The 25010-nt window shown below is 41.9% G+C and overlaps 1 protein-coding gene across 3 annotated transcripts in view; it reads left to right on the top strand.

The window, feature by feature from the left end:
* BMPER (BMP binding endothelial regulator) overlaps positions 1 to 25010 on the top strand; it is a 269975-nt gene that overhangs the window by 64403 nt on the left and 180562 nt on the right. For all 3 annotated transcript variants that reach the window (XM_032644100.1, XM_032644099.1, XM_032644101.1), the window contains exons 4-6: positions 3118 to 3200; positions 6715 to 6805; positions 11033 to 11115. In XM_032644100.1, coding sequence (XP_032499991.1) covers positions 3118 to 3200; positions 6715 to 6805; positions 11033 to 11115 — 257 coding nt within the window. The remainder of the gene's footprint in view (positions 1 to 3117; positions 3201 to 6714; positions 6806 to 11032; positions 11116 to 25010) is intronic.

Here is a 25010-nt window from a genome sequence, read left to right as displayed (position 1 = left end):
CCGCGGCATGTGGGATCTTCCCGGACCAGGGCACAAACCGGTGTCCCCTGCATCGGCAGGCGGACTCTCAACCACTGCGCCACCAGGGAAGCCCCCCTTTTCCCTTTTGTTTGCACTTTTTTGTCGGAAGATTTATACTTTCCTGTCGCCTTTTTTGGCTTCCTTTCCACTTTTGCAGGAGCCGGTTTAGCTGACAACCTCGCTGATCTCCTCTTGGGCTCCTCCTTCGCCGCCCCCCTTGGCAGAGCTGACCTTCCTCTTGGGCATCGTGGCGGCGGGGCGGGCGCGTGCCGGGTGCATGCTGGGTGCCTGCGGGCCGCAGCGCGCTGAAAGCCTTCGCGAAGCTGGGCTGCCTGGCCGCTGCCGCTCCTTCCAACGCCCGAGCTGCTCACTATTATATTTTATGAAAGTATGGCCCACATTGGATTGGAAAAACAAAAGCAAAACAAACCTTTCACTAGAGATGGTTTGAGAAACACTGCCTCAAATGTATGATGGAAAATTTGCTTTGCCTCTTTTTCTACCCTGGCCAATAATAGTTATTTAATGTATTCCTCCTCTGGAGTTTCAATGAAAAGAGGGACAAGATACTGCCTGTCTGTCCTATTAACAGCATAAAATTGGTGGTAAATAGATTTTATTATAAAGAAATTTGCCTTACAGAGAATAAGAAGTAAGTCTGGAGTAAATCTGAGGTTCCCTTTGATTGTGTGTATATGTGAGTCTTCACACAGCTCATGTTAGTGTCTTGCATTAAGATGTTTATCTTAGAACATGAACCCAAAGAGCAGTGAAAATGTCCTTTCTAAAATTATCTTATCCCCAAGAATCCCTTACATATGAAATCTACTAGGATGCTTTGTCTATTGGAGTCTCCAAAACCAATCAGTGCTGTTGAGGGTAGGTAAGGTATGGATTATACTTTTGAAAGAGGTTAACGCCTATATTTTTGAGTCTACTCATTCATTCAGACTCATCCGGCATTTGGGAAAATCTGTTGTATGGACTCAGGTGTGGTAGACTGACATGTCGACAAGGGCCGTTAAGCAATGAAGCTCATCATAATTTGACCTGGGTCTTTATATGTTAAACTGTGGTGGAGGAGCCAGGCTTCCAGTTGAGTTATTTGAAGCAGAAAACATTGCTGGGTTCCCTGCATTGTGGACCACTGGTGCCAATACCTTTTACCCCATTTGGGGTGGAATAATCCAGAGAGGTCTGCCCTAGTCCTAGAAGCCCTTTGCACATGGCCTGGCATTGTCTGGGAACAGTCTCTTGGCCTGCAGTTCCTGCCTGGTCTATATGGGCTTGTAGTGTACTTCCTCCTTCAAAGTAAAAAAGGCAAGCTCTTTGCCTGCCCTATTAGCAGCATAAAAATCACTCTTTCTTTCAGTTCTTTTTTTAATCCAGAGGCTGAAAATATATAACATATTTGGAAACTCCACTGGCAGACTTGGCAGGCATTTCATATTTACTTGGACTTAACATGAATTGGATTTGGTCCTCTGATTTCCCCACCTCCATCTCTCGGAACAAGTTATTTATTAACCGAGTAAGTCTGTGGTAGTGGATCAGACATGCGCATGGCACGTCTTTTGTAAGTGCGTTTGTTCCGTAAGATTTATGCTAGCCCAAATTATTTTATACTTGTTTTCATTGTTGAAAATTTACTGTGTTCATTCTGGGTTTGGCATAAGTATTTGTAGTGTGCTAGGCGTTCCTGTGGTTGAACATTTTATCGCTGTAACACTTCATGCAAAGGAAATTAAAAAATATAGAGTGAAAGCATTTCCCTAATATGGTTCCAATCAGCTGTGTACTTTAGTAATTTGATTTGTAGGAACTAGAGAGAAGAGTGTTACTGAGCTCTTTTCAGTCATTCATAATTCTCTGGGAATTCAAATCATGGTTCCAAGTTTATGAAAACATCTATTGAAATCTTAAGTCCTTTGTTTTTCTGTTTGTATTGAGGTTGTTTTTTTGTTTTGTTTTGTTTTGTTTTTTTATTACCACTGCAGTATCTAAAAGAATTCAGAGAAGGAGGTGAGTCTCCTCTTTGTATCTTGGACAAGAAAAACTGATGTGAATTGAGGTTGATTGGCTTGGCAGAAGTCAATCACTGGTACAGAGGGGCAGGCCCTTTTATTTCTGCATTATCCCATGTGTGTGTTCCTGCTGCTGTACTCTTTGGGCTAAGCAGTTGGGCTATAATTGGTAAATCCCATTTGCCTTGTGTGCTCCTAATAATCTATTGTGCAATTACTAGTGGCATAGCCAGGTGCATCTTCCCGGAAAATGTAACTCACAAGGTGGAGGATGTTATTTGGGCAAACTAATTCAAGATCTAGGTTGTGATCCTTGCATCATTATTTCTTTGGCTCTTTCTGCAGAGACTTAAACTTGTTTCCTTTTCTGAGAATCTCTGGCCTTTGACTTCTGTTTTTTGCCAATGAATAAGCATGACTTCTGTTTTGGCTAGTGAATTAACATGTGATAATCCATATATTGTTAGTTTCAGATTTCCTTAATCTAGTTCATACCTAAAAGTAAAATCAAAGTGAAATATGAAATCATAGCTCTTAGAGCTTGGAGGCAAGGCTTGGAAGGTTTCATCTGTTGAAGACAGTAGTAGCTTGTCAGGAGTCTTAGATGGGTATAGAATTTTGCAATCATTTCCTATATTTTAATTTTTTGCTTTTATTTCTTACCATGTTTTACACTTCCCTCTTGACCTTCAGCAATCTTAAGTTCATGTAGTCTTGTGTAAAGTCCCCTTTCACAGTGGTGTTTTGAGCCCTGGTCCTCCTCATACTTGACTAGGCATAAATAAAGTCACGAGGTTATGCATTTTGGCCAAGAGAGTTCATCAATCAGTGGTTTTCCATTTGAAAATATAGTCTGTGAGGTTAATCTTTTCAGTAGTCAAAGAATTAATGTAAGCGAAAGCTAGGTGGATATTCAGCAGTCTTAGTTGTGTTTGGAGGAAAATAGCCAAGGAGCATTTTGGTTCCTATGATCGCTAGTTCTGGCTTAAAAGACATAACTTCTTTTGCTTCAAAGATAAAGGAAACCCACATTCATTCTTGGCCTTTCTTCCTGCTTCTGTGTTTCATCTAGGTTGTACCTATGAAGGAAGTACCTATAACAGCTCCTTCAAATGGCAGAGTCCTGCTGAAGCCTGTGTCCTGCGCCAGTGCCAGGTAAAGTTCATCTATTTTACTCTCCAGTGACAAGAAATCCATAAAGTCCTCTTCAGAAAACCTTTTCAGATATCACAGAACAAAACTCCAAAGAAAAAAGCAAAACAAAAATGAGAAACAAATGAAAAACCAACTGTATCCTTGTCCAAATTTATTGTGACAGTCACCATAACAAGACAGTTACAGGATAGATATTGCATGGGACTTGCTTCCAGAAATGCACAGCAGAATTGTTCACCATTGTTAAACTGTGCCTGGAAAAACTCTGAGAAGATGCATATGTCCTTGGGGAAAATTCATGTCTTCCTGTGAGTCAGCTTTGCAAAACACGAATTCTTATTAGCAGAAAGAGGTATTGTTAGAGGATATATGTTTCCCTTTTTTTGATTTAGAAACATTTTGAGCAGGAGCCAGTCTGCAGACTGTGTTAAATCAAAGCAATTAGTACATCGTAACCTCAATGATTTCAACGCAACGAATTTAAGAACCACCAGTTTGGATCCTAGGGAGCCCACTGTGCCTGGTGCTTGCTGAACTCTGAAGAGAGAACTGTTTCCCTGTGGCTCTAATCGTTACAGGTCTTAAACAGGCAAGATAAACCAAAGGGGAAATGAAGAATTGAAATTGTCTAATTCCTTTTCTTTAAAGAAATACTCTGTTAAAAAAATGATCATCTAATTTTGACATAATTTAAAAATTTTTCTCTGTAGAGAAGATACTGTTAAATCATTTTCCCCCAGTCTCATTTCACTGTTCAAGGGTATACTTTTGCATTTAAAGGAGAACCAAGGTTAGTATAATAATGCATATTTCTCTCTGATCTTATCGCAAGTATATTGACATTTAGTTTATTGAAATATAAATTTTATGTAATCATGTTCTTTGCATAAGCCCACAGTGGGCATGTTCACTCGTAAGATCTTCAGTTACTTGTTCAGTTAAATGTTCAGTTTATTTATGTAGTAATCTAAATTATTTATGAAAATAAGCAGTAGTTAGAACAGATATGAATAATAGATTGACTCAATAAATATTTGTTGAATTTTTACCCTGAGTTATACATGCAATCAGCTTTATGGAACAAAATAATGACAGCAATGACTTTTAATAACATGAAAAGCCCACATTCATTCTGAAATTTGCATCACCCCATCCCCACCCTGCTTCTTGACTGACGTGATTTCCAGTCTTTGAGAGGGACACTCCGAAAGCCATGGTTACACTATCTTTCAAACAAGATGATTGCATGCCTTTTGGAGTGTAGTGTAACATTTTTATACAGTAGTCAGAGTTCTTGACAGTCTTCCAGTTGCATGGACCAGTGGTGAATTTTGCTGCCTTTGTTTAAATTAAATGGAAACTATTATCTGGGAGGGAATATTCTGTTGACTGAATAACACATCAAGCCTTCATCAATTGTGAATATCGGCTTTGGTCACTAGCCATTCACCAGCGGCCAGAGAGAATGATGCAGGAATATCGAATTATTACTGGAAGAGATCTTAAAGACCAACATCCCTGGGAGTGAGGAAATGCTGAACTATAGACTGGAGTGCAGAAAGGGGATGTTAGCTACCAGGAATGAACTTTGCCTTTTAATTTTTTTCCTTTTATAATACTTTGCCTATGCCCTGTTAGCTAGTTTCAAAATATTAGTTCACTCAATAACCATAAAAGCAAACTTCTGTTAAGGTAGTTACAGAAAGCTGCTCCTCTGCTCAGCTGGTACCTTCCCACTCTTGCTTACTTTCTTCCTTCTTTAGGGAAGGAGACTTCATCTCTGAATGCAGGAAATGACCATTTACTGGTACCCGTCAGGGAAGTCTTCCTTTAAGATCCTCCTCTGCACAGTGACACAATTGCAACCTCTCTCTCCAAGATCTTCTCTTCTCAGGGTGTAGAATCAGTAACAGAAGAGGGAGTATAGTGTAGTGAGTAAAATATGGGCATTGCCATTCACATAACTTGTTACTTAACCTCTCTAGACCACATTTTCATCCCTCATAAAATGAGATAGGACTACCTCATAGGGTGGTCGTAAGAATAAGCAACACTGTCATTTAAAACACTTCTGGCTGAGCCTGCAAGTACTGGGTACAACTAGATACCAGACAGATAACAGCTAGTCTAATGATCTGGTTTATTTCCATTTGAGTTGAAATCTAGCTTATTTCTTAATTCTTCGTACTGAAGGAGTTCTGATGGTGGAAAATTTACCTTTATCTTCCGCTTTTAGTGTCTTACTGGAAGAGGAAAATTTGAAGATCAGAGACAGGAAATTCATGCTGGGAAGTAACCTGAATCCTCCATCTGGATTGCAGATACTAAAGGGAAATTGATCCTGGGCTTTTTGCGTTGCTTCAGTTACATAACTAAAGCCCAGTTCCTTTTTTGATGTTGTATGTTGCTGGTATATTGGTATTTTTTTCCCTTCACAAATGTGATATAGACCACAATAAATTCCCCTGGTAGTGGAAGCCTCAGGTCTGACAGATATGAAGGCAGTTAGGATATAACCTTCCTTGTTGGATTGAGATGATATGGTAGCAGAAACGATGAAGAAAATTATCTAGTTGTCAAATTGTTACATAGTTCTTTAGCTTTCGTTACCACTCCCCTGAAAACAAAATCAAACAAACAAACAAATCCATTTTATAAAATGGGTAGAGAATATAGAGAAAAATCCCTCAAAGACCAACTCTGAAAATTAATTAAAAAAATGTTTTAATCGACATTAAAATACTAGAGTCCCAAGATCAGTTTGCAAATGAGTCCCTTGATTTCATTATTAAGACCAAAAGTGTTTATTTTGACAGAACATAATATGAACGTTAAAATAGTTTTATCTAATCTCTTCATCTGATGACTGACAGCCACACTGTCTGCGAGGCCCAGAGAAATTTCTAAGATTGCAGAGCTGGTGTCTAGTTATTCCTGGAAGGGTGGTGAGGATTTAGGTCTCCAGATGCCAGTCTGGAATATTATGTTTGTACTCTGTGCCTTATAATTAATGGCTTAAAGTGCAATAACAATTACAGAAAACATAGTGTTGAAAACTTAAAACAATTGTGAATGAACAGCTAGACTCTGTTAGCTACTGACTGACAGCATGGAGGTTTTAAATACTAGATTTAAAAGAAAGAAAGGAAGGACGGAAGGAAAGAAGGAAGGAAGAAGGAAGACAGACAGAAAGGAAGGAAGGAAAGAAAGGAAGAAAAAGAAAGAAAGAAGGAAAGAGAGAGACAGGGAGGGAGGGAGGAAGAAAGAAAGGAAATTAGAGTCAAAGAGAAAGAACTAGGACAGGGAATAGAACAGGTACAGGATTTGCACTTTGAGATGGGGTGATCTGGGGCCATCAGACCTCATTTGTGCCATATATCTCTGCACCTGACACCCATCCCACCTTTGCACCTTTTGTGTTTGAATTCTTCTCCTACTAAGTTGATTACTTTCCAAAAGTAAGTCCTCAGTGGGAATTCTGGGCTGACTTTCCTTGCGGTGTTCTGTTTTTCAGGAAGGCGTTGTCACAGAGTCTGAGGTGCGATGTGTCGTTCATTGTAAAAACCCTTCCAAGCATCTGGGAAGGTGCTGCCCCACTTGTCCAGGTAACATTCTCAGGAAGGGGAAGGCGGCGAGGCCCCCTGGTACAGTACAACACTGTTGAAATCCCTCTGGGTTCTCACAGGAATGCATGATTTTCCCCACTCCTGACTGGAATTTTTCTCACTTTACGTCTGTGTACCTAATGGGTTAGGAGAGCAAACTCCTTTTCTTAGAAGTGTCCGGTTGGACTCTGGCGTGTCCGGGATGACTGCAACGTGCTGTAGGTCTTGGCAAGGATGCTTCAGGCTCCGGAGGCCTGCTTTCCACTCCACAGGGCCACAGGTAACGCTTATTTTGGAAGGAAAGGCTGTGGCTTTCGCTTACTTCCAGAAATGTCTTTTTACTGCTTTATATTGCAATACCTTGGCCAGAGCTCGCCTTGGTGATGAGGCGACCAGATGTTTTCTGAACACCGAGAGCTGTGTCCCTAAGATGATTTAGCTTAGGGCTTTGCTGGTCTCAGTTTTCGGCGTGGTGCAGTGAGTGGGACCCACTGTCTCTTTAGAGGGTCCCACGGCCTAGCTGACAGCAAAGGGATCTTTCCTTTCCAGTGGGTGGGGTGTTTCCTCTTACTTTTCTGCACAGGATTACAAAGGCCGCCTGCATCTTCTCTTGCCCTTAGGTACCAGCCTGGGGATTTTGAGGTGAGAGATTTTTTTCTGATCCCTTAAGCCTCTGGCCCATGCTCTTCGACAGATGTTCTGCATTTTGGGTTTTACTCTGAGTGCTTTTCCTCACTGGAGACCATACTCACAACTACTTCTCTTTGCTTTTGAAGTTGATCTCCAAAGGGCCTTCTGTACTGCGAACCTTCCCAGGAATTGGTGAAGGCATAACCATGGGATGCTTTGCGAAGATAAGCTCTTGGTCCCTTCCCCTCCACGCACTCTGCCATGTGCGCAGACCGGGGCCCTTCCAGAGTCCAGCCTTCCCTCATCTTTTTTTTTTTTTTATGCGTTACGCGGGCCTCTCACTGTTGTGGCCTCTCCCGTTGCGGAGGACAGGCTCCGGACGCGCAGGCTCAGCGGCCATGGCTCACGGGCCCAGCCGCTCCGCGGCATGTGGGATCTTCCCGGACCGGGGCACGAACCCGTGTCCCCTGCATCGGCAGGCGGACTCTCAACCACTGCGCCACCAGGGAAGCCCTTTCCCTCATCTTTGAATGACAATAAGGACAGTCTCTCTCCACTACTTCTAACCTTTCTGAGTTCCCTGGACAGTCTTTATTGAGCCAAACTTCCTTTTCCCACTGGGATTTCTGTGAAGCTTGTATTATTGGATAAGCTTATGTGAAGGCCAGAAACCAGTTGAAAGTAAAATAATTCTTTCCATAATTCACTTATTTTGTACCTATCACACAGAGTTTGCTTGAGTACTTTTCCCCTCTGAATGCACTGAATGCTTTAATCATGTAACCATCCTCTAAAATGTCTAAGGGATCTTTATTATGTTAGCTCACTAATACTCTAGTCTGCACATGAAAATCACCTGGGAAGTTTTAAAAAATAAATCTTGATACCCAGGCTGCCTCCCAGACCAATTCCATCAGAATCTCTGAGGGCAACACTCAGGCCTCCCGGAAAATTTCTGTACACAGCCAAGCTTGAGATTGATAACAGAGCAAATTTTATATTCCATAGAGATTTAAAAGGTATCGAAGCTTTTAAGTGTTAATTCAGTTCTGTTGAGTAGACTGTTGCTTTATTGATATAGAATCAACTTGGCATATATAACATTCCTTCTCACTTAGGAGATAGTCATATTTTTAGTCTGCCTTTGAAAGCGTGCATATACAAACAGCAGAGTGAATTTATTTCAGCAGTTGAAGTTATCATATTTGAGCAGTTGCTTCTCTCACTTTGTTTTTGAGTTGCGTTCCGAGGAAGGAAAGGCTGAGCTCCGTGATTGCATATATTATAATGCTAAGTCCCCACCACCATCCCAGTAAGGGATGAAGTACTGTCTGTAGTTCATCCAGGAAGAAATTTGACTCAGTGAGTATAAGTACCTGCCTAATGCTCAGGAGTAAGTAAGGGCTAAAGGTGGGCTTGGGGTCTGGCCCCTTTTCTTTCTTGGGCCCCATACTGCACTACCTCCCCCTATCCCCACCCTGTGATAATTTTTCAGCTTGGGTCCAGATGCCCTAGGAGGCAGATCTTTAAAAGTTAGCTTGCCAGTGCTATCCACCAGCCCCCTGACACCTGGGCAGGCGCTGTGCCCTTGGTTATGGGGTCAAGAACCAACTTTACTCTCTCTCCTTAATTTCAAAGGCCAACTTTTGGGATGCAAATCAGAAGACTCAGAAGAGGCCACATCCAGAATGCATTATCCTGTGTCTTGGGAAGGAGCCCTCAGCCAAGTCTAGATAGGGACAGTTAAGCGAAGCCTTGGGCTATTATCCTTGTAATTCAGAAGGACTGGCATCTGTCATTGATCATGGAATGGTATTCCACATAATGACAAACACATACAGCTTGTGGTCAGTTTCTTCCTGAAACAGATTTCAGGGCAATTTTGGTTGTATGCTTCTTCCTTTTCATCTGACTCTTTGCTCAAGGAGGTTGGGTCATGATGGGAACAGTTTGCGTGCAGTTTTCATTTAAAATTTCCTTATTTAAATTGTCAAATGTAGATTGTGCAGTTAACCTGTCTGGCAATCCGTATGACAGAACCAGTGGTGCAAACATATATGAAAGCATTGGAAACCCTTTGTTGGAAGTGTCCTTTGAAAAGAGATGACTGGGCACCTGCCATTATTAATGGTGCTGAGATAGAGCCACTGGGAGGGTCCCAAGCTTAGCAAGTCTCCCTGCATCAAAGGGAATAGCAGGAGGTGGCTGATGACTGACTGGCTCTGGGTGTGGGCATCAGAAAGACCTTAAAGCCACAGTTCACTCAGCCATTCAGCTTCAGTAGCATTTGTCCCCGTGTCTTTCAGTTGAACAAAGGGCTCCATATCTAGCTTTAAAATGAATAGGTCCAGTGGCCAGGTCCGGTGGTTATGGGCAATGCTCATATGTTCAGATGTTCCCTTTGTCAGGAACCAGCTGCTTTGAGAGTTTGGTGGGTTCTGTTGATGACTTCATTGGACAGGCCTTGAACACCTACTCTCAGGGACATGAGTCAGTCTTTCACAAGAGCCCCTTTTGCTGAGTTTCACCCATTGGAAGTGCTGCTTTCAGCACTGTCTGCTATGTGGAAAGTGACCTCAGCTATTCTGGCAAAGTACCTCATGAGGACAGTCCTGAGGGAAGTGGATTTGCCATTAGCTGACAGTCCTCCTGTGGCCCATGTGACACAGGGTTGCTGGCCAGCCTGTGCTTCCAGTCACCTGTGAGATCACTTGAGAATACAGCAGGGACCTGGTCGTCTTTCTGAATAGGAGGCACCTCCTGGGCTTTTGGTCCTATATTTAGCCAAGCTTAGTGGGGGCATCTTAGGCCCTTTAACAGCACGTAGGGTGGGGCTGAGAACCTGTGTGGCACCTCCAGCCTTGCCTCTGTGCTTTCTTGTCTTGGTGCCTGCCCCTCTGTATGGTACGGCCAGTGGGTCAGAGCTGAGTTCACATCCCAGCTCTGCCACCTGCCCAGCTGAGTGAGTTGCTTTCTCTCTCTAGGCCATGTTTTCCTCATCTGTGGGGACAGTGATAAGAGTCTGTGCTTCGTAGGCTCACTGAAGATGGAGTGAGATCAGGGGTGTGAAGGGTCTGGTAGAGGCTGGGGGCACTTCTGCCGCTCCAAGTGGCAGCTCTTCATGTCATTTGCTCCTAGCTCATCCATGACTTCTGTTGCTTGACCTTCTCTTTGCCCCTTCTGACCCCTCTGGGATTTGGTTCCCTGGCTGTGGTTAGGGTAGTCCTGGTGAGCTCCTCAGGCTCTGCAGGGCTCAGAACCCTGCACTGATGCTGCTTAGGCTGACCTGGCTTCCAACGTCTTACTTGCTTTCTAGTATCTTCGGGTTTCTGGACCCATGTCAATCTTTGGTATTCCATATATATGTGTGTGTGTATATATATATATATATATATATATATATATATATAATTTTATATCTATATTATATCTATCTATCTACCTATCATTTTACCATGAAGCATTCTTGTTCTCTGGTTGAAGAGGACACTGTGCTAGGCGGGGGTGAAGGTGGGGATGGATGTGCAGTGGATAGAAGGATAGTGTCAAGCTGAATCAAGGTGCTGCCCTAAATCGAAATTCTTCTTTGCTTTCTAGGCTGTGTGTTTGAGGGGGTGCAGTACCGAGAAGGGGAGGAATTTCAGCCAGAAGGAGACAAATGTATCAAGTGTTCCTGTGTTGTAAGTACTGCCCTGGATGTTCCAAGGGCGTCCCTTCTGGTTAATTGTGGCTGGGACTCACCAAGAGCAGTCCTAGGTCTCCTTATGGTCTCTCCTCCTCTCCCTCCTGATGTGGAACTAAGGGAAGAGCTCATCACTCTAAGGCGGGGTTCTCAGCCTTGGCGGTGTTAACTTTTTGGGCTGGGTAGTTCTTTGTGGTGGCAGCTGTCCTGCGCATTGTAGGATGTTTAGCACCATCCCTGGCCTCTGCCATTGGAGTTTAGGAGCGCTCCTCCCCTCAGTTGGGACAAGCAACAACGTCTGCCGACATTGTCATGTGTGTCTTGGAAGACTGATTGACAACCACTGGTCTAAAGAGTGAGGGAGAGAGGCTGATTCCCTCCACCTATATTCTTTTTTGGGAAGACACGGATTCTCTGTTCTTTGGGCCCGAGAAGCTTCTTGCTTAGGCAGCTGTTGAGTTCCTTAGTGCAGTCAAATGGGAAGCAGATGGAGATAAATGCAGCTTGCTTCGGAGAGAAGCTGATCTGAGGATTGGTCAATTATGTTGAGGGGAACGGACGGGAGGAAATGCCTCTAAACCATGGATTCAGGGCGGAGAAGGGATTAGTGAGACAAAACCATAGACTTGCCTTTCTAGGCATTGTTGATTTGTAATTCATATGCTAAGGATATCTTCAGAGTGCTTAGGAATGCAAAAAGGAATTTGGGGTAATAATTTTATAATTTTAAAGAGATCTTTTTTATTAATGTCTTTTAAATTTGAAGTAAACTCATTGGTGGTGATGGTGGTGATGGTGATGATAGGGAATCTAGTCTTAAACCGCTGCTCCAAGTTATTTACAGTAGGGAGTTAGTACAACCATATATTTTTTAAGCTTTTAATCTTTTGTAATAAAGAACATACAGTACTCATCTCAGAATATTAAAAAAATACATAGGGAACTTCAGCATCCTAATTTCACCAAAGCAGAATCATATGTGGATCATCATAAATCATAGTATTTGTCATTTCTCTACATGTCTTTTCCAAAATATTTCCCCCATCCTATAGCACATATGCATACACAACCTAGGGGGTCCACATTAAAGTAAACATGACCAAGGGTGATGGTTTTTGCAAGGGGAAGGAAGAAAGCAAGGAGAGGAGGGAAAGAGAGAGGGAAAGAGAGAGAGAATATTTATATCTATATCTGTATCTATCTATAGTCACATACTCAAATGCACTCAAGGTATTCAGATTCCGTGTGTTTTTAAACACACTGCGTGCTGATCGAAATACACTGGAGGGCCAAGTTCAGGCCCCTGCAAGTCCTGCTTTCATTTTCAACTGAAGAAAGAAAAATCCAAAGGTGTGGTTGCTTGCCCAAGCTTCCCTGCTTCGTGAGTTCCTCCAGACCTATATTCTACATTATTTTCTATATCCCTATATTCTAATCTCCTACATTCCTATATTCCTAATCCTCTATTCTTTCTAGTTCTCCACGTTGCCACCCTCAGCATGTAAGGGGCAGCTAATGGTGTTGACTGTGTCCCTGACGTCAGTCTGTGAGTTACTAGCACAGGGAGAAGGGACCGTGGAGCTCTTGCTTGGGACAGGACATTTGTGAGTTGGCTTGGGTATCGGGAGGGTCATAAGAGCAGTTTTTCTTTTTGTGAATACAAAAATTTGAGGCCTAAGCTTTCCTTTTTGCAGCTTGTTATTAATATAAATTGGTTTTCAATATGCTTTTATTTTGCGATCTTTTGATGTAGTACACTCATAAAAGAGATAATGTTTTAGCAGCAAATGGCCCTGTCCTGAGAGTGGCAACGGGGCAGATGTTTGTTTAGGAGGCAATATTGCAAACATGCGGTCTGGCTCTGGCCCTGTGAGGCTTGGAGTGCGTGAGAGTGTGAGGAGGTGGGTGGGTAGCAACAGTGGGCTACAACATATATGTGTATGTATATGTGTATATATATGTGCATACAAACACGGACACCAGTATTTTTATATCTCTGAATATGAATGTGTATAGGTACATACATGTACCCGTTCAGGTATACGCACGTCTGTAGAACACTGGATCACTAGCTTTTCCCTGAACCCATTACTTTCTTATGCCTCCTCTTCTTTGCTCATGCCACTGCCCCTGTCTGGAATCCCTTTCTTTTCCTCCTTCACCTGGTCAGTGCTTGGCCTTTCAAAGTCATTTATCACCACCCATAGTAACTCCCTGACCACCCCATCCCTCCAGGCAGAAGCAGCAACTGTTCTCTCATTTGTATTCCTGAGGCTCATGGCTCTCACTGGCTGGCTTACGTGCCATCTTTCCCTCACATGCACACGCAGCACACACACACACACACTTCCAGGTAAGCACTTGCCCCATTGTAGCACGGCTACTGGATTATTTTCCTGTTCTGTGTTAGACTGTGTACTCCATCAGGGAGGGAGGCACGTCTTCTTACACTCACCTGCTCACCTCTGTGCTCAGCACTGTGGGCGCTCAGTGATGCTAGCTAGCACTCTTCTCTTGCTTTCGTATCTCGGTCTTGTGATGGAGTACCCTAAAGCCAGTAATCTTTTTCCTTCCAAACTGTGACAATTCTGCCCTTTAAAGCTGGCCAGCTCCTTCTTGCCCTTCTTGCCTGGGAGAATAGTTATTGTTAGATAGATAGTCCATTCTCATTAGATTACTGTTTGCCTTGGAGCATACTCCATGGAGTCATGATGTGTAAAGCATCTCTAGTGTATATTACCCATCTCTGATGGATGAACTGCCAACTCTTCAAGGTAACCCCCTCTCAAGTAGATATTATATACACCATGAAAATTGTATTGTACCTCTAGCCCCCTTTGTTACACTCTCTAGATTTGTGAAAATCTGTCTACCCATGTTTTTGGGATGCGGTGACACAGGCAGACCACCAGAAAGACACTTCATCTGATTGAGATGGATTCCTTGGATGATGGAACAAATGTCTTACACATGATTTTACATCCTTGCTTTAGGTCAGGATAGTATATACAGCATTCCAGGCAGTTCAGAACATGCTAATGTTTGGAGATTATCTGGAGAGGACTTCACAACCACTCGCTCTTACCCGTTACAGAAGCAGAGCTTCTCTGAGTCTTAGGTGAGAGTAACATCATGATTCACATAGAAAATGCGGTGCTTCACTATCACTTGTCAAACTGTATCATCCCCATTTACCTATTATAAATAATGACAGAGTCAAGAGAATGAATTCTCCGTAGAGCTGGTACTAATCAGGGTGGCGAACACTTGAGTTTGTTTAGCTGTTCCTTAGAGTTGTCTGAGTCATAGCAGAGTGCATTCCTCATGTCATGTGTTCAGTGTGAATGAGTCCTGTGTTCACTTTAAAAACAAAAGAAGATGCTTTTTTCCTATGGCAGAAGCAAAGAATAGTTTATAAAGTATATCAAGCAATTGGTTAAAAGCACTCGGCTGCTTCTACCTCGTTTAAGCTTGAGCTTTTATGACCTGCCTAACTGAACAGCAAACAGTTCTCTGTGCCTTTGTTCATCAAATTTTCAGGGAACAGGCTGGTGGCAGTTGGCACAGACATTTCTGGAAAAGCCAACGTCTTCAGGCTTGTAAGGCTAAAGACCAAAGTGCCAACGAGAGGTGTTTGTGTTCTCTATTACCAAACTATTTTAAGAACCCTGTGGGCTCCACATCCTTGGAAATCGCTTACTGAAGGCAGGGAAGCCCACAGAGGCATAGGACACTCTAAAAAGAGTGCCAAGTCCTCAGTCTGCAAAACCAGCCAAATTAACCGGCCAAGATCACTTTTGCTGACAAAGGCTTATTCAGTTCTGAGGATTTTTACTAATAAACATGGCTTGTTAATGGGCTGTCTGTGATGAAGAAGCTGTACTTTATTGGCTCTTAGAACCCCTGAAGTCCATAAACACCTTTGCTCTCACTTACACTTTAGATACTGCAAAGTGCTGTCTCCCAGGGAAAATGAAACTCCTAGCAAGGTCACTTGGAGAGAACAAAGGAAATGCAGATGTTCATGGTTCCCATTCCTCTTAGACCAGATTCCTTAAGATGCTCTGCACAGCCTGGTGTGGTCCCGACCTCTGCCAAACTCTCTGGCCTCATCACTGACCCTCCCTCGTTCTCTCTGCTCTGGCCTCTGGGCAGATCTTCCGGATCCTTGCTACACAAAGCGTGCACCCAACCAGCAGTGTTGGCCTCACCGGAGAGCTTGTCGGAAATGCAGAAGCTTGGGCCCTACCCCAGACCCAGAATTGAAATCTACAGTTTAGGGAGATTTCTAGAAGATTCCTTTAACAAATAAAGTTTGAGGAGCCCTGGTCTAATATCTCATGGCCTTTACCTAGGCCGCTTTTCCTTTCTTCTCTCCTTTTTGCTCCATCGTCTGGTGCCGCATACCTAGGTAATGCCCGCTCATCCTGCACTTGGAAGCTCAAACATTCCTTCTTTCCAGAAGCTTGTTCTGGCCCCCAAGACCAGATCAGGTCCTGTTGCTAAACCCTTTAGAGCAACCCATACTTTACTTCCTAAACATTTAAAATGATTTGTAATTACGTATTTGTGTGTGTGATGATTTTATTTAACTCTGTGAGGGTAAAATGGTAACTTTTGTATCTTCAGTGCTTGGTGCCTAATGGATCTTCATAATAATTGCTGAATTCAGGAACGAATGAATGCTGACCTTGATTTCCCTTTCTTTCCCCACTGCCTCTCTCTCCCCTCTGCTACGATATCTCCCCCCTGCACATTTCGTCTTTTCCATTTCTGAAGGGATGATGGGTTTATGTTCAGCCGCTGTAGTACTTATTATAAATTGCTTTGAACGGAATGCGGATGACTTCGCTGAGGATGTCTTGTTTAAAAAGTGTTGTCTAAGCTTCAAAGATTCACACTCCTCATGGCAGCAGGAGGATGCAGTGGCCGGAAGCACCTGCCAGTGACCGGGGCCACTCGCTGTGGCCGAGCTTTGAAAAGAGACTGTAATTCTCTACTCTCAGAGTTGACTTTGCCCTGAAATATGGGGAGATGTGTCCTACCTCTCCCTGCTCCAGTCTGTCCAGCTTCCCTATAATAGGACACAGTGGGACAGCTCGTCATTTCTGTGGTCACATAATGCCGGGGCAATCCAAGTTACATGTTACCAGCCACACCGCTGCTCCTCTGACATGGGAACTTGGGACCCTCCATGCCTGAATCCTCTCACACGGCCTCTGCCTTACTTTTGGTAATTTGTGCAATTTGGCGCATTTTAGTGATAGACTGTCATTATATCTTCCCTGTCCATGGGGAGAAATTTGGCCACATCCGGGCAATAAATTGGAGAACTGAGCAATTATCGAGTGAATTAGATCAATGTGGGCAGTTTTTCTAAGCAGTGTGGGCCAAAAACCTTCAGAGTAGTTTCCAAAACTGGTCTGAAATATTGATGTAATTGCTGCAGTGTTCCATTTTGCACTGTGGTTGTACCATCACTCTGAGGACAAAAAGGTCTTGGTTTTGAACAGTCAATTGAAAAAAAAAAAAAAGGGCTTTTACTTAAGGGCTGGATAGCACTTGGCCACTAGGAGGGGTCTCCAACTTGCTTAGAGAAGTGGCTGGTGCTCTGACTGTGTTTGGTTAGACCATGAGGTCCGGAATCTTGGGGTTTTATGTTAGGATGAATCTGAGCAATTGTGATTTCTCTGTCAGCCTTCTATTGGAAGGTCTACTGTAATGCCATTCCCTTCAGGGTGACTCCATAAATGTACAGCTATTTGTTATAGGGGTATCAAATTCTTGCTTCTTGAAAATAGCACCGAAAGAAGGCAAAGCTGACTTTATTGCTTACTGTGGTCATCGATGATTACCTTGGTGGAGCCTTAAAATAATATCTTGGAAGGAAGAGGACAAAGGTAGGATATTTGTGAGGTTCTTTGTGGGGGTCTGGATTAAGGTGAGTTTTTAATGTAAGGACTTGATTTGGATTGGGCAATTTTCATGATATACTAGTTTACAATTGGTGGAAACTAATGAGGTGGGAGCTTCAAGGCTTGTCCTAAAGCCTTCATGAGTCTGGTTGAGTTATCTGTGTTACTAGTTGAGTACTTTCAGTAAGTTTCTGAAATCAACAGGAGGCTTAACTTCTGATGTTAAAAATATTGGGAATAACTGTTGTGTATTTTAAATCCCGTTTCAGCCCTGTCTCATGTATTTTCAGGCCAAACCCTGAATTTTAATCCCCATATAAGTCTTTATTTTTTGTGGCTTCTAAGGTTCCTTATGCTTATTTCTTTATATAGTTTATAGCTGAAGCATCCTGTAAAGTTATTTTTCTACATAGGGAGCCACCATCTGAAAAATGAGCCTAATAGGGAAAAAGTTGGAAAGGAAATTTCATGTATGACATTTGAGCATATATAGGAAAACACACAGTTTGAAAAGAGATCAACAAATGATTTATTTATAGAGGAATTAACTGATAATAGTAGCTGCTTTTACTGAGTGTATACTCTGTGCCAGATACATATAGTGCTTTAATGTTAATTTTCAAGATTGTCCTGTAACCTAGGTGGCATTAGCCCCATTTTTTTTTTTTTTTTTGACGAAGAAACTGAGATTTGAGAATTTTAATAGCTTGCCTGAGGTCAAAAAGTTAATAAGAATTGAAATCCTGAACTGCCTGAGTATAAAGTCACATGTCATTCCTATCCCATCTACCCTCTCCCTGCCACCAACTAGTGTCATTTTGAGATACTATGTATGGTTGTTTGTAGACATTTGAAAGTGGGACATGCCATTTGAATCTATGGAATGAAGAGCAACCAGATATTTCGAGGGAGTAATAATGGTGATGTGAGCATCTACAAAGAACTCCAATTTTGGTGCAAGGGATATTAATACAATGCAAATGTGAATTACATTTCCTTTCTCTGAAGTTCACAAGTCTCAGCAAGTTTAAACCCATACCAGATTCCAGCCTTGGGCCTTCAGCCTAAGTATATGTCACAGTGATGGGAGAGTGAAAGATGAACACGTATCTGTTACCCTCACACCAGTTGGAGAATGGAGACACTGTGATCTATAGTGTGCATCTCTTTGCCAAGAAATTATGACTGTACAAAGAGAGTGTGATAGTTGCTGGGATAGAGCCATGCTCAGTGCTTCCGCTTCCAAAGGTGGATAGAAATAAATGTTAATCTGGTGGGGCCTGTCTATTCCTTGTAATAGTCACTGATGGAGTTTAAGCATCAATTTCTTTGGAGATTATATAGAGGAATTGGGTTCAGCTAGACATGAGTTTCAGTAGTTCTGTGAATGTAAATTCATCCTCCTAGTAGAATAGAGGGGCAACTGTGTAATTGCTTTTGAGCAGTTGCTTTCTCCTGTCCATCTAAGAAGCAGATACGTTTAGAAATTTGAGTGAAGTTTGGAATGGATATTGAGAGTTGGTAGAAAAACAAGCTCCATGGATTAAATCTCATCTCATCGTATCTTTGCAAAGATCATTCCTTGGAATTTTTTCCTCTTGCTTTTACTCTCTTCAAGGTCTGTCACATGATGAACCCCTTTCATCTCCTAAAAGTCCCAGGAAAAATACTGATTTTACTAAAGACTGAAGAACTTTCCAACCATTCATTCTTCCATCTTTTCACCCATCACTTGTCTTCAGAGCCAGCCAGTTATTTTTTAATTTAACAGTGATTAAGTGTCTGCTGTGTGTTAGATAGTGTATTAGGTATTGAGTGCTCAAAGATTAAGGGAATTTCACTTTTCCTTTCCAGACAATTACAATCTATTGACTTGGGTGTATTTATTAAAAATAAGCCCAAATCAAACCATCCTGTAACATTTTTTGTGTGTGTGCCCAGTATGTGATAATGTGCCAACTATATGCTGTATGATATAAAAAGTCCAAGTGTATTGAAAAATAGAAAGAATTGTACAGCTCAAAGGAAACCACTGTTAATATGATTTGATATATTTCCTTCCAACCTTTCTTTTTTTCATGTTTACATATAGTAATATAACTAGGTAGGATCACTTTCTGTATGCAGTTTTGCATTCTGGTTATTTTCATTTAACATATTGTGAACATATCTCTGTTTCATTAAAAAGTCATTGAGGGCTTCCCTGGTGGCACAGTGGTTGAGAGTCCGCCTGCCGATACAGGGGACACGGGTTCGTGCCCCTGTCCGGGAAGATCCCACATGCCGCGGAGCGGTTGGGCTCGTGAGCCATGGCTGCTGAGCCTGCGCGTCCGGAGCCTGTGCTCCGCAACGGGAGAGGCCACAACAGTGAGAGGCCCGCATACCACACACACACACACACACACACACACACACACACGCACACAAAAGTCATTGAAAAATAACTTTTATTAGCTGCATAATATTTCATCAGTATACTATGATTTATTTAATGGTTTTTGTGGAATTAAAAATGAACCTTGTTTTCAGTTTGCACTATTATGAATAGTATAACAAACATCTTCGAAAATTAATCTTTTCTTGTTTATCTGATTATTTCCTTGGACTAAACTCATAGATGTATAATTGGTGGGTCAAGGATACAAACATTTTAAGGTGTATGTGTGTGTGTTGCTAAAATACCTCATATAAGTCATGTCCTAATGTCCTCTCCAGCAGTACCTAGGTGTATATCTTCCTGCACCAAAACTGTTTTTCCATTTGAGAATCTTGTTTTCATTAACGCTTTCTTCTGAAATTGAGCGTCTTTCATGTTTATTAGCCAACTGTGTTTCTTCTGTAAATTGTGCGTTTTTCTCATTTTTCTGTTCAGTGGTTAAAGTTCTATCGCAGTCTGCATATGAAGGATAATAACCTTCTGCTGTTTACGTTAAGGTGTGTTTTTAAAAAAATGCTGAAAAAAGTGCCGTGTGTGCAGTTTGATCTTAGTGTGTATGTGGCACGTTGGATAATGACAGAGTTTGCTGAAATCCCATGTCTTCTTCCAATCTTTTCTCCTCAAATCTCGATCCAGACATATTAACTAAGAAAAATGTGAGTCAACACTGTCAGCTCCGCAGTTTAATTGGTCCAAGACTTTTCTTTGCTTACGCTCCTCTCTTCCTATCTCTGACTCCTTCATTGTGAGACGGTGACTTGGACCTGCCTCCACACTAAAGGGAAATTACTCTGAGTTTCTACAGTGGCTCTTCCCTGCCTGTGGCCCTGTAGCCTCCCACCTCTCTGTCTTCTCAGGCATCCCTTTCTCTCTTGGCTCAGAGTGTGAGGGCCCCTCCTGCTTTCCAGTCCTGATCTTCCACTGGGGCTCTTGCGCCCATCCCTTCCTACCTGTCCTACTTCTGCGTTCTGGATGTTCAGTTTCTTGTGGCCAGGCATCATGTCCTCACATCTTTGAGGACAGTGTCTTGCACGTAGGAAACATTAAGTATTTGACCCAATGACTAGTCTTACACTCTCTGATTTGAGTATCCATGTTCTGGAAAATGAGTTCTATGATCTAGAACTTTGTACCTTCCTACCTGGGTCTTCATTTCTATTTTGAAGACAGTACATTCAGTATTCACTTACTTTCTTTCAATGATCATGGTGACGTGAAGGATTTATGATAAAGCTAAAGAGGAAGAGACTCCAACCTAAAGCATTTTTAAAGGAACCGGTGACGAGACTTCACAGTAGCTGTGTGAAGAGGCTGGGGCATGGGGGTGGTGTGAGCTCTGACTCCTCAAGGCCTCACGGGATGACAGCAAGTCTAAGAATGCGTCTTCCTGCGGCGTAGGAAGAAGAGAAAGGAAACATTAGTGAATGTTAAAGAATAGCCTATTTTTTTTTGAATTTTATTTATTTATTTTTTATACAACACATTCTTATTAGTTATCTATTTTATACATATTAGTGTATGTATGTCAATCCCAACCTCCCAATTCATCCCACCACCACCACCAACCCGCCGCTTTCCCCCCATGGTGTCCATATGTTTGTTCTGTACAAGAAATATTCCATTTTGTCTGTAAAATAGAATAAAATGTGAGTGTTACAGTATCTTAGAATGTTTCCTGAACTTTTTCGTCTTTTTGTCCATTATTACCTAGAGAAATTAATTAAAAAAAAACTGGTATCTATGGGTCTGCTACTGTCTTTGTCCCTTTCCTTGTTTCTGCTTCATAGCTCCCCCCCACCCCCTTTACTCTTCCATCCCTTGTCCTTTCCCTCATGCTTCCATTTTCCCTGTCATTTCCCGTCCTCCTTAAGCTGCCCCTCTTCCATTCCCATCAGTATCTCGATACAGCAGCCTGTTTTAGTAAAGTAGCATAATTCATTTTCATTGCTAGCTTGGTCTCTCCTCAAATAACCGTCACAGAGTTCTGTACTGCTAGATATTCACAAAATATCCTTTGAATGAATTGATCGCACATTTTGGCACCTTTTAGATGTCATTCGAACGTTCAGTTTGGAGGGTGGCAGTGCTTTTGTAGTCCTGTGAATGGCTTCAATTACCACCATTCCCTTTGAGTGGAATTTTAAATGGTACCACTTGTTTAGTGTAAGCAGCAACGTATTTACATCACAGGCAGCACGGTCCTCCCAAAGATAGGAGGATGCCGGACCACAAACACACAGGGGAAGAATGGGAATGCACACATTCGACCTTGTCTTCTAAAGCCCATGTCTGAGCCTACACTGAGTCACAGCAGTGAATCATCCTTTCTAAACCCACCTAAGTTCTCTAGCTGTGGTTCAGAAGAGCCAGCTGGAAATATATATCGAGCAGACTTTGCTCTTTGGAAAGGGGACAGGCTTCCAGGATCAAGGTGAACCTTCTGTGTAAGGAGCACCATGAAATGTACAAACAACCTGGACTTATATCCAGTGTCAAACGCATCTATCACATAATTCTATGTGCTTCTTTTTGCTCTAGTGCCTTTCTTCTGTTCTCCGTGATACACATAACAGAATCAGATAATGTGATCATGATTAACAGTATTATGTTCCAGATGTTCTGTGCGAGGACTTTGGAAACCTCTGAATATTGCTGGAGTTAAACAAAAGAAAAAAACCCCCTATACTCACAGTGAATGAAAAGAAAGGCCATAGTTTGTCCATGACATTCTTTTAGTGGGAGGGAAAGGTACCAGTTTCATTTTTGGTCAGAGTAAATTTATAATGTAGTCAAACATCAATAAAATCAGTTACTCATTATGAAGGAGTATCCTGGGCTTATACTTTAAGCACTAAAATTCAATAATAGAAATTACATTTTAATTTCAAAATGAGTATGAAAAATTACCCTCACCACATCATTAATACTGATCCATATCTTAATTTTTTTCATGCCTTAATTTGACAAAATGAGTTTTTCATACACTTACACATTTTTGTTGTGGAGCTGTGTTGATGCTAGGGTGCTTTTTCCTCACTGATCTGGGTTGAGGAATGTGATTGGTAGGTGACAGGAGTGACTGGTCTTGACGGTGGTGGGAAATATGTTTCTTTTCAGTTTCAAGTTCAAGAGAAGGAAAGGGAGGGAACTCCTGAGAATTTTTGGTTTTGTTATTAGGCTTTCAGTATCCATAATATTCATAAACAATGGACACAGCTGTCTTTAATAACTCAGCCCGCTAAGTGCCAGAAAAACATCAGGCTGCAAGAGGGTTTTTTCCAACACAAAAACGTTCGTATATTGAAGCAAGATTTCGTTTATAATCAAACTGGATGTTGACCCTAAACTTCTATCTTTAAGTAAAATCGTTTGACCAAGCACTAGGAAAAGTGCAATGAAGTTTTTGGTATTTTTTTAAAGTTTTGCTTTGGCTACTACACTATATTGTTCTGAGTGGTTTTAGGCATGCAGATGGGTTCTGTATCCCCTAGGGGGCATTGTTGTGGGCCAAAGGCCACCGGTCTTGGTGTGAGGAGACCTGGGGTGCTGCCCTGTTTCTGTCACTGGCTTGTTATGTGACCTGGAATCTCCCCAGTAACCTGAGACTCAGTTTCCCCATAAGTAAAACAAGGACTTCTTAGAGCCTTCCCAGTTCTATAATTTCATAATTACCCAACTCAGAAAAGGCCTTTATTTTCCCAGGAAGCAAGTTATAGGACAGACTTGAAATACCAGTTAATAGAAATTATTTTTTTCTAATATACTAATAGATTATCATCACCACATTTTAAAATTTACTTCTTTAAAAAATTAATTTTTAATTAATACACAGTAAAATTCACCCTTTGGCATACCTATCTATGAGTTTTGACAAATGCACAATGATGAACATTTTTAAATAGTTAATATTATTATAAATTACATAAAAAATGCAAAAAGTCTTTACCTATTATTCTAGCTATGCCACAACTTATTAAAAAACTATGAAGAGAAGCTATTTTTGACTCTTTGACCATAAAGCTTCTCTGCAATATTAAGACATGTCTGGTGCCTCCAAAATGTCTATAGAACGAGGAGCAAGAGACTCTCATCCATTTTGGATCACATGAAGTTCTTTGCTCCTGAAATGGACTTGCGGGTTTTGATTATAGAACAATGATTAGAAGCAGAGGAATCTTTTCTTTTTCACCCCAAGGCAAGGGTAAGGCGGTAAACTCAGCTGGCAGTGAGAGTCAGGAAGAGAACTCCAGCTGCAGGGTTCCTCACTTACGTTGATGAATGGGCCGGGCTTAGTGTGTCTGCAATTATTATACAATCTTAGATTCATAGCTCAGAGATGGAAAGTCATTCCAGTAGCTTGACGTGCCTCCATATTAGTATAAACCCAGGCAGTGGGAGATTGATGGTTTTCTGGAAGAGTTTTGAGGTTCTCTAAGAAGAGAGCATGTCCCCTGGCCTTTTCAGCAGCATTTGTTCCTCGAGGCCTGTGCAGATGTGAGGGTGTTGCTTCCTTCTCCATGTTAACCCTTATTGCTTCCCCATTCCAAGCGTTGTCCAAATGTTGGTACAGAAGAGGCCTGAGTTTGCCATGGGGGGCGGGTAGCCATGACCAGAGCATTAATAGAGTCAGGGGCCAACTGTGGGTTCTGTATATCTTACTTGGGATCTGGCCAGTGGGCCCTGGTGGAAGGGCATGGTCTTTGCAGTCAGTGGGGCAGGAATTTAATTCAGCTCTGCTCCTCCATCAGTGAATACACTAGACCTCACTTTCTTCATTCATAAAATGGGGAATTACTTCTTGGCAAAATATACTCAGGAGCCTTATGTCTTCTTCCTCCATCTCTAGTATGCTTGCTCTAGAAAACAGGACCTACAAAGCTATTCCATGCATGAAGAGTTTAATGCAAAACAAAAAGGATACAGGTTCCTTGCTTCTTGTTGTAGAAATGAAATAGAAGATTTCAGAGAAACCTCGGAGCTTTGGAGCCAAAACATCCCACCCCCATTTTTTTCTTTTTTAAGTTAAAGAAGTCCCAGGCTTTGAGGACTTCAAGAGATGATTCGTACAAAGTGGCCTGCCTAGTAAGCAGCACTTAGTAGATGCCTTCCCTTTCCTTCAGGGCGGAGTAATTTTTAGTTATAGTCCTTTCAGTGGTAACCTGTTTGAATTTAGGACAGTCATTTGTATGTCAAACCTAAACATTTTTTTAAAAGTCTTTATTGAATTTGTTACAATATTGCTTCTGTTTTATATATATATATATTGTGTGTGTAAAAACTTTATAAAGTACACTTTTATTTTCCTCTTATATCTTTTTTTCTTTTACATCTTTACTGGAGTATAATTGCTTTACAATGGTGTGTTAGTTTCTGCTTTATAACAAAGTGAATCAGTTATACATATATATATGTTCCCATATCTCTTCCCTCTTGCATCTCCCTCCCTCCCACCCTCCCTATCCCACCCCTCCAGGCTAGCTGATATCCCTGTGATATGCGGCTGCTTCCCACTAGCTATCTACATTACGTTTGGTAGTGTAT

This window comes from Phocoena sinus, chromosome 9, assembly GCF_008692025.1.
Source record: "Phocoena sinus isolate mPhoSin1 chromosome 9, mPhoSin1.pri, whole genome shotgun sequence".
NCBI lineage: Eukaryota > Metazoa > Chordata > Mammalia > Artiodactyla > Phocoenidae > Phocoena > Phocoena sinus.
This window is presented reverse-complemented; position numbering and strand designations above follow the sequence as displayed.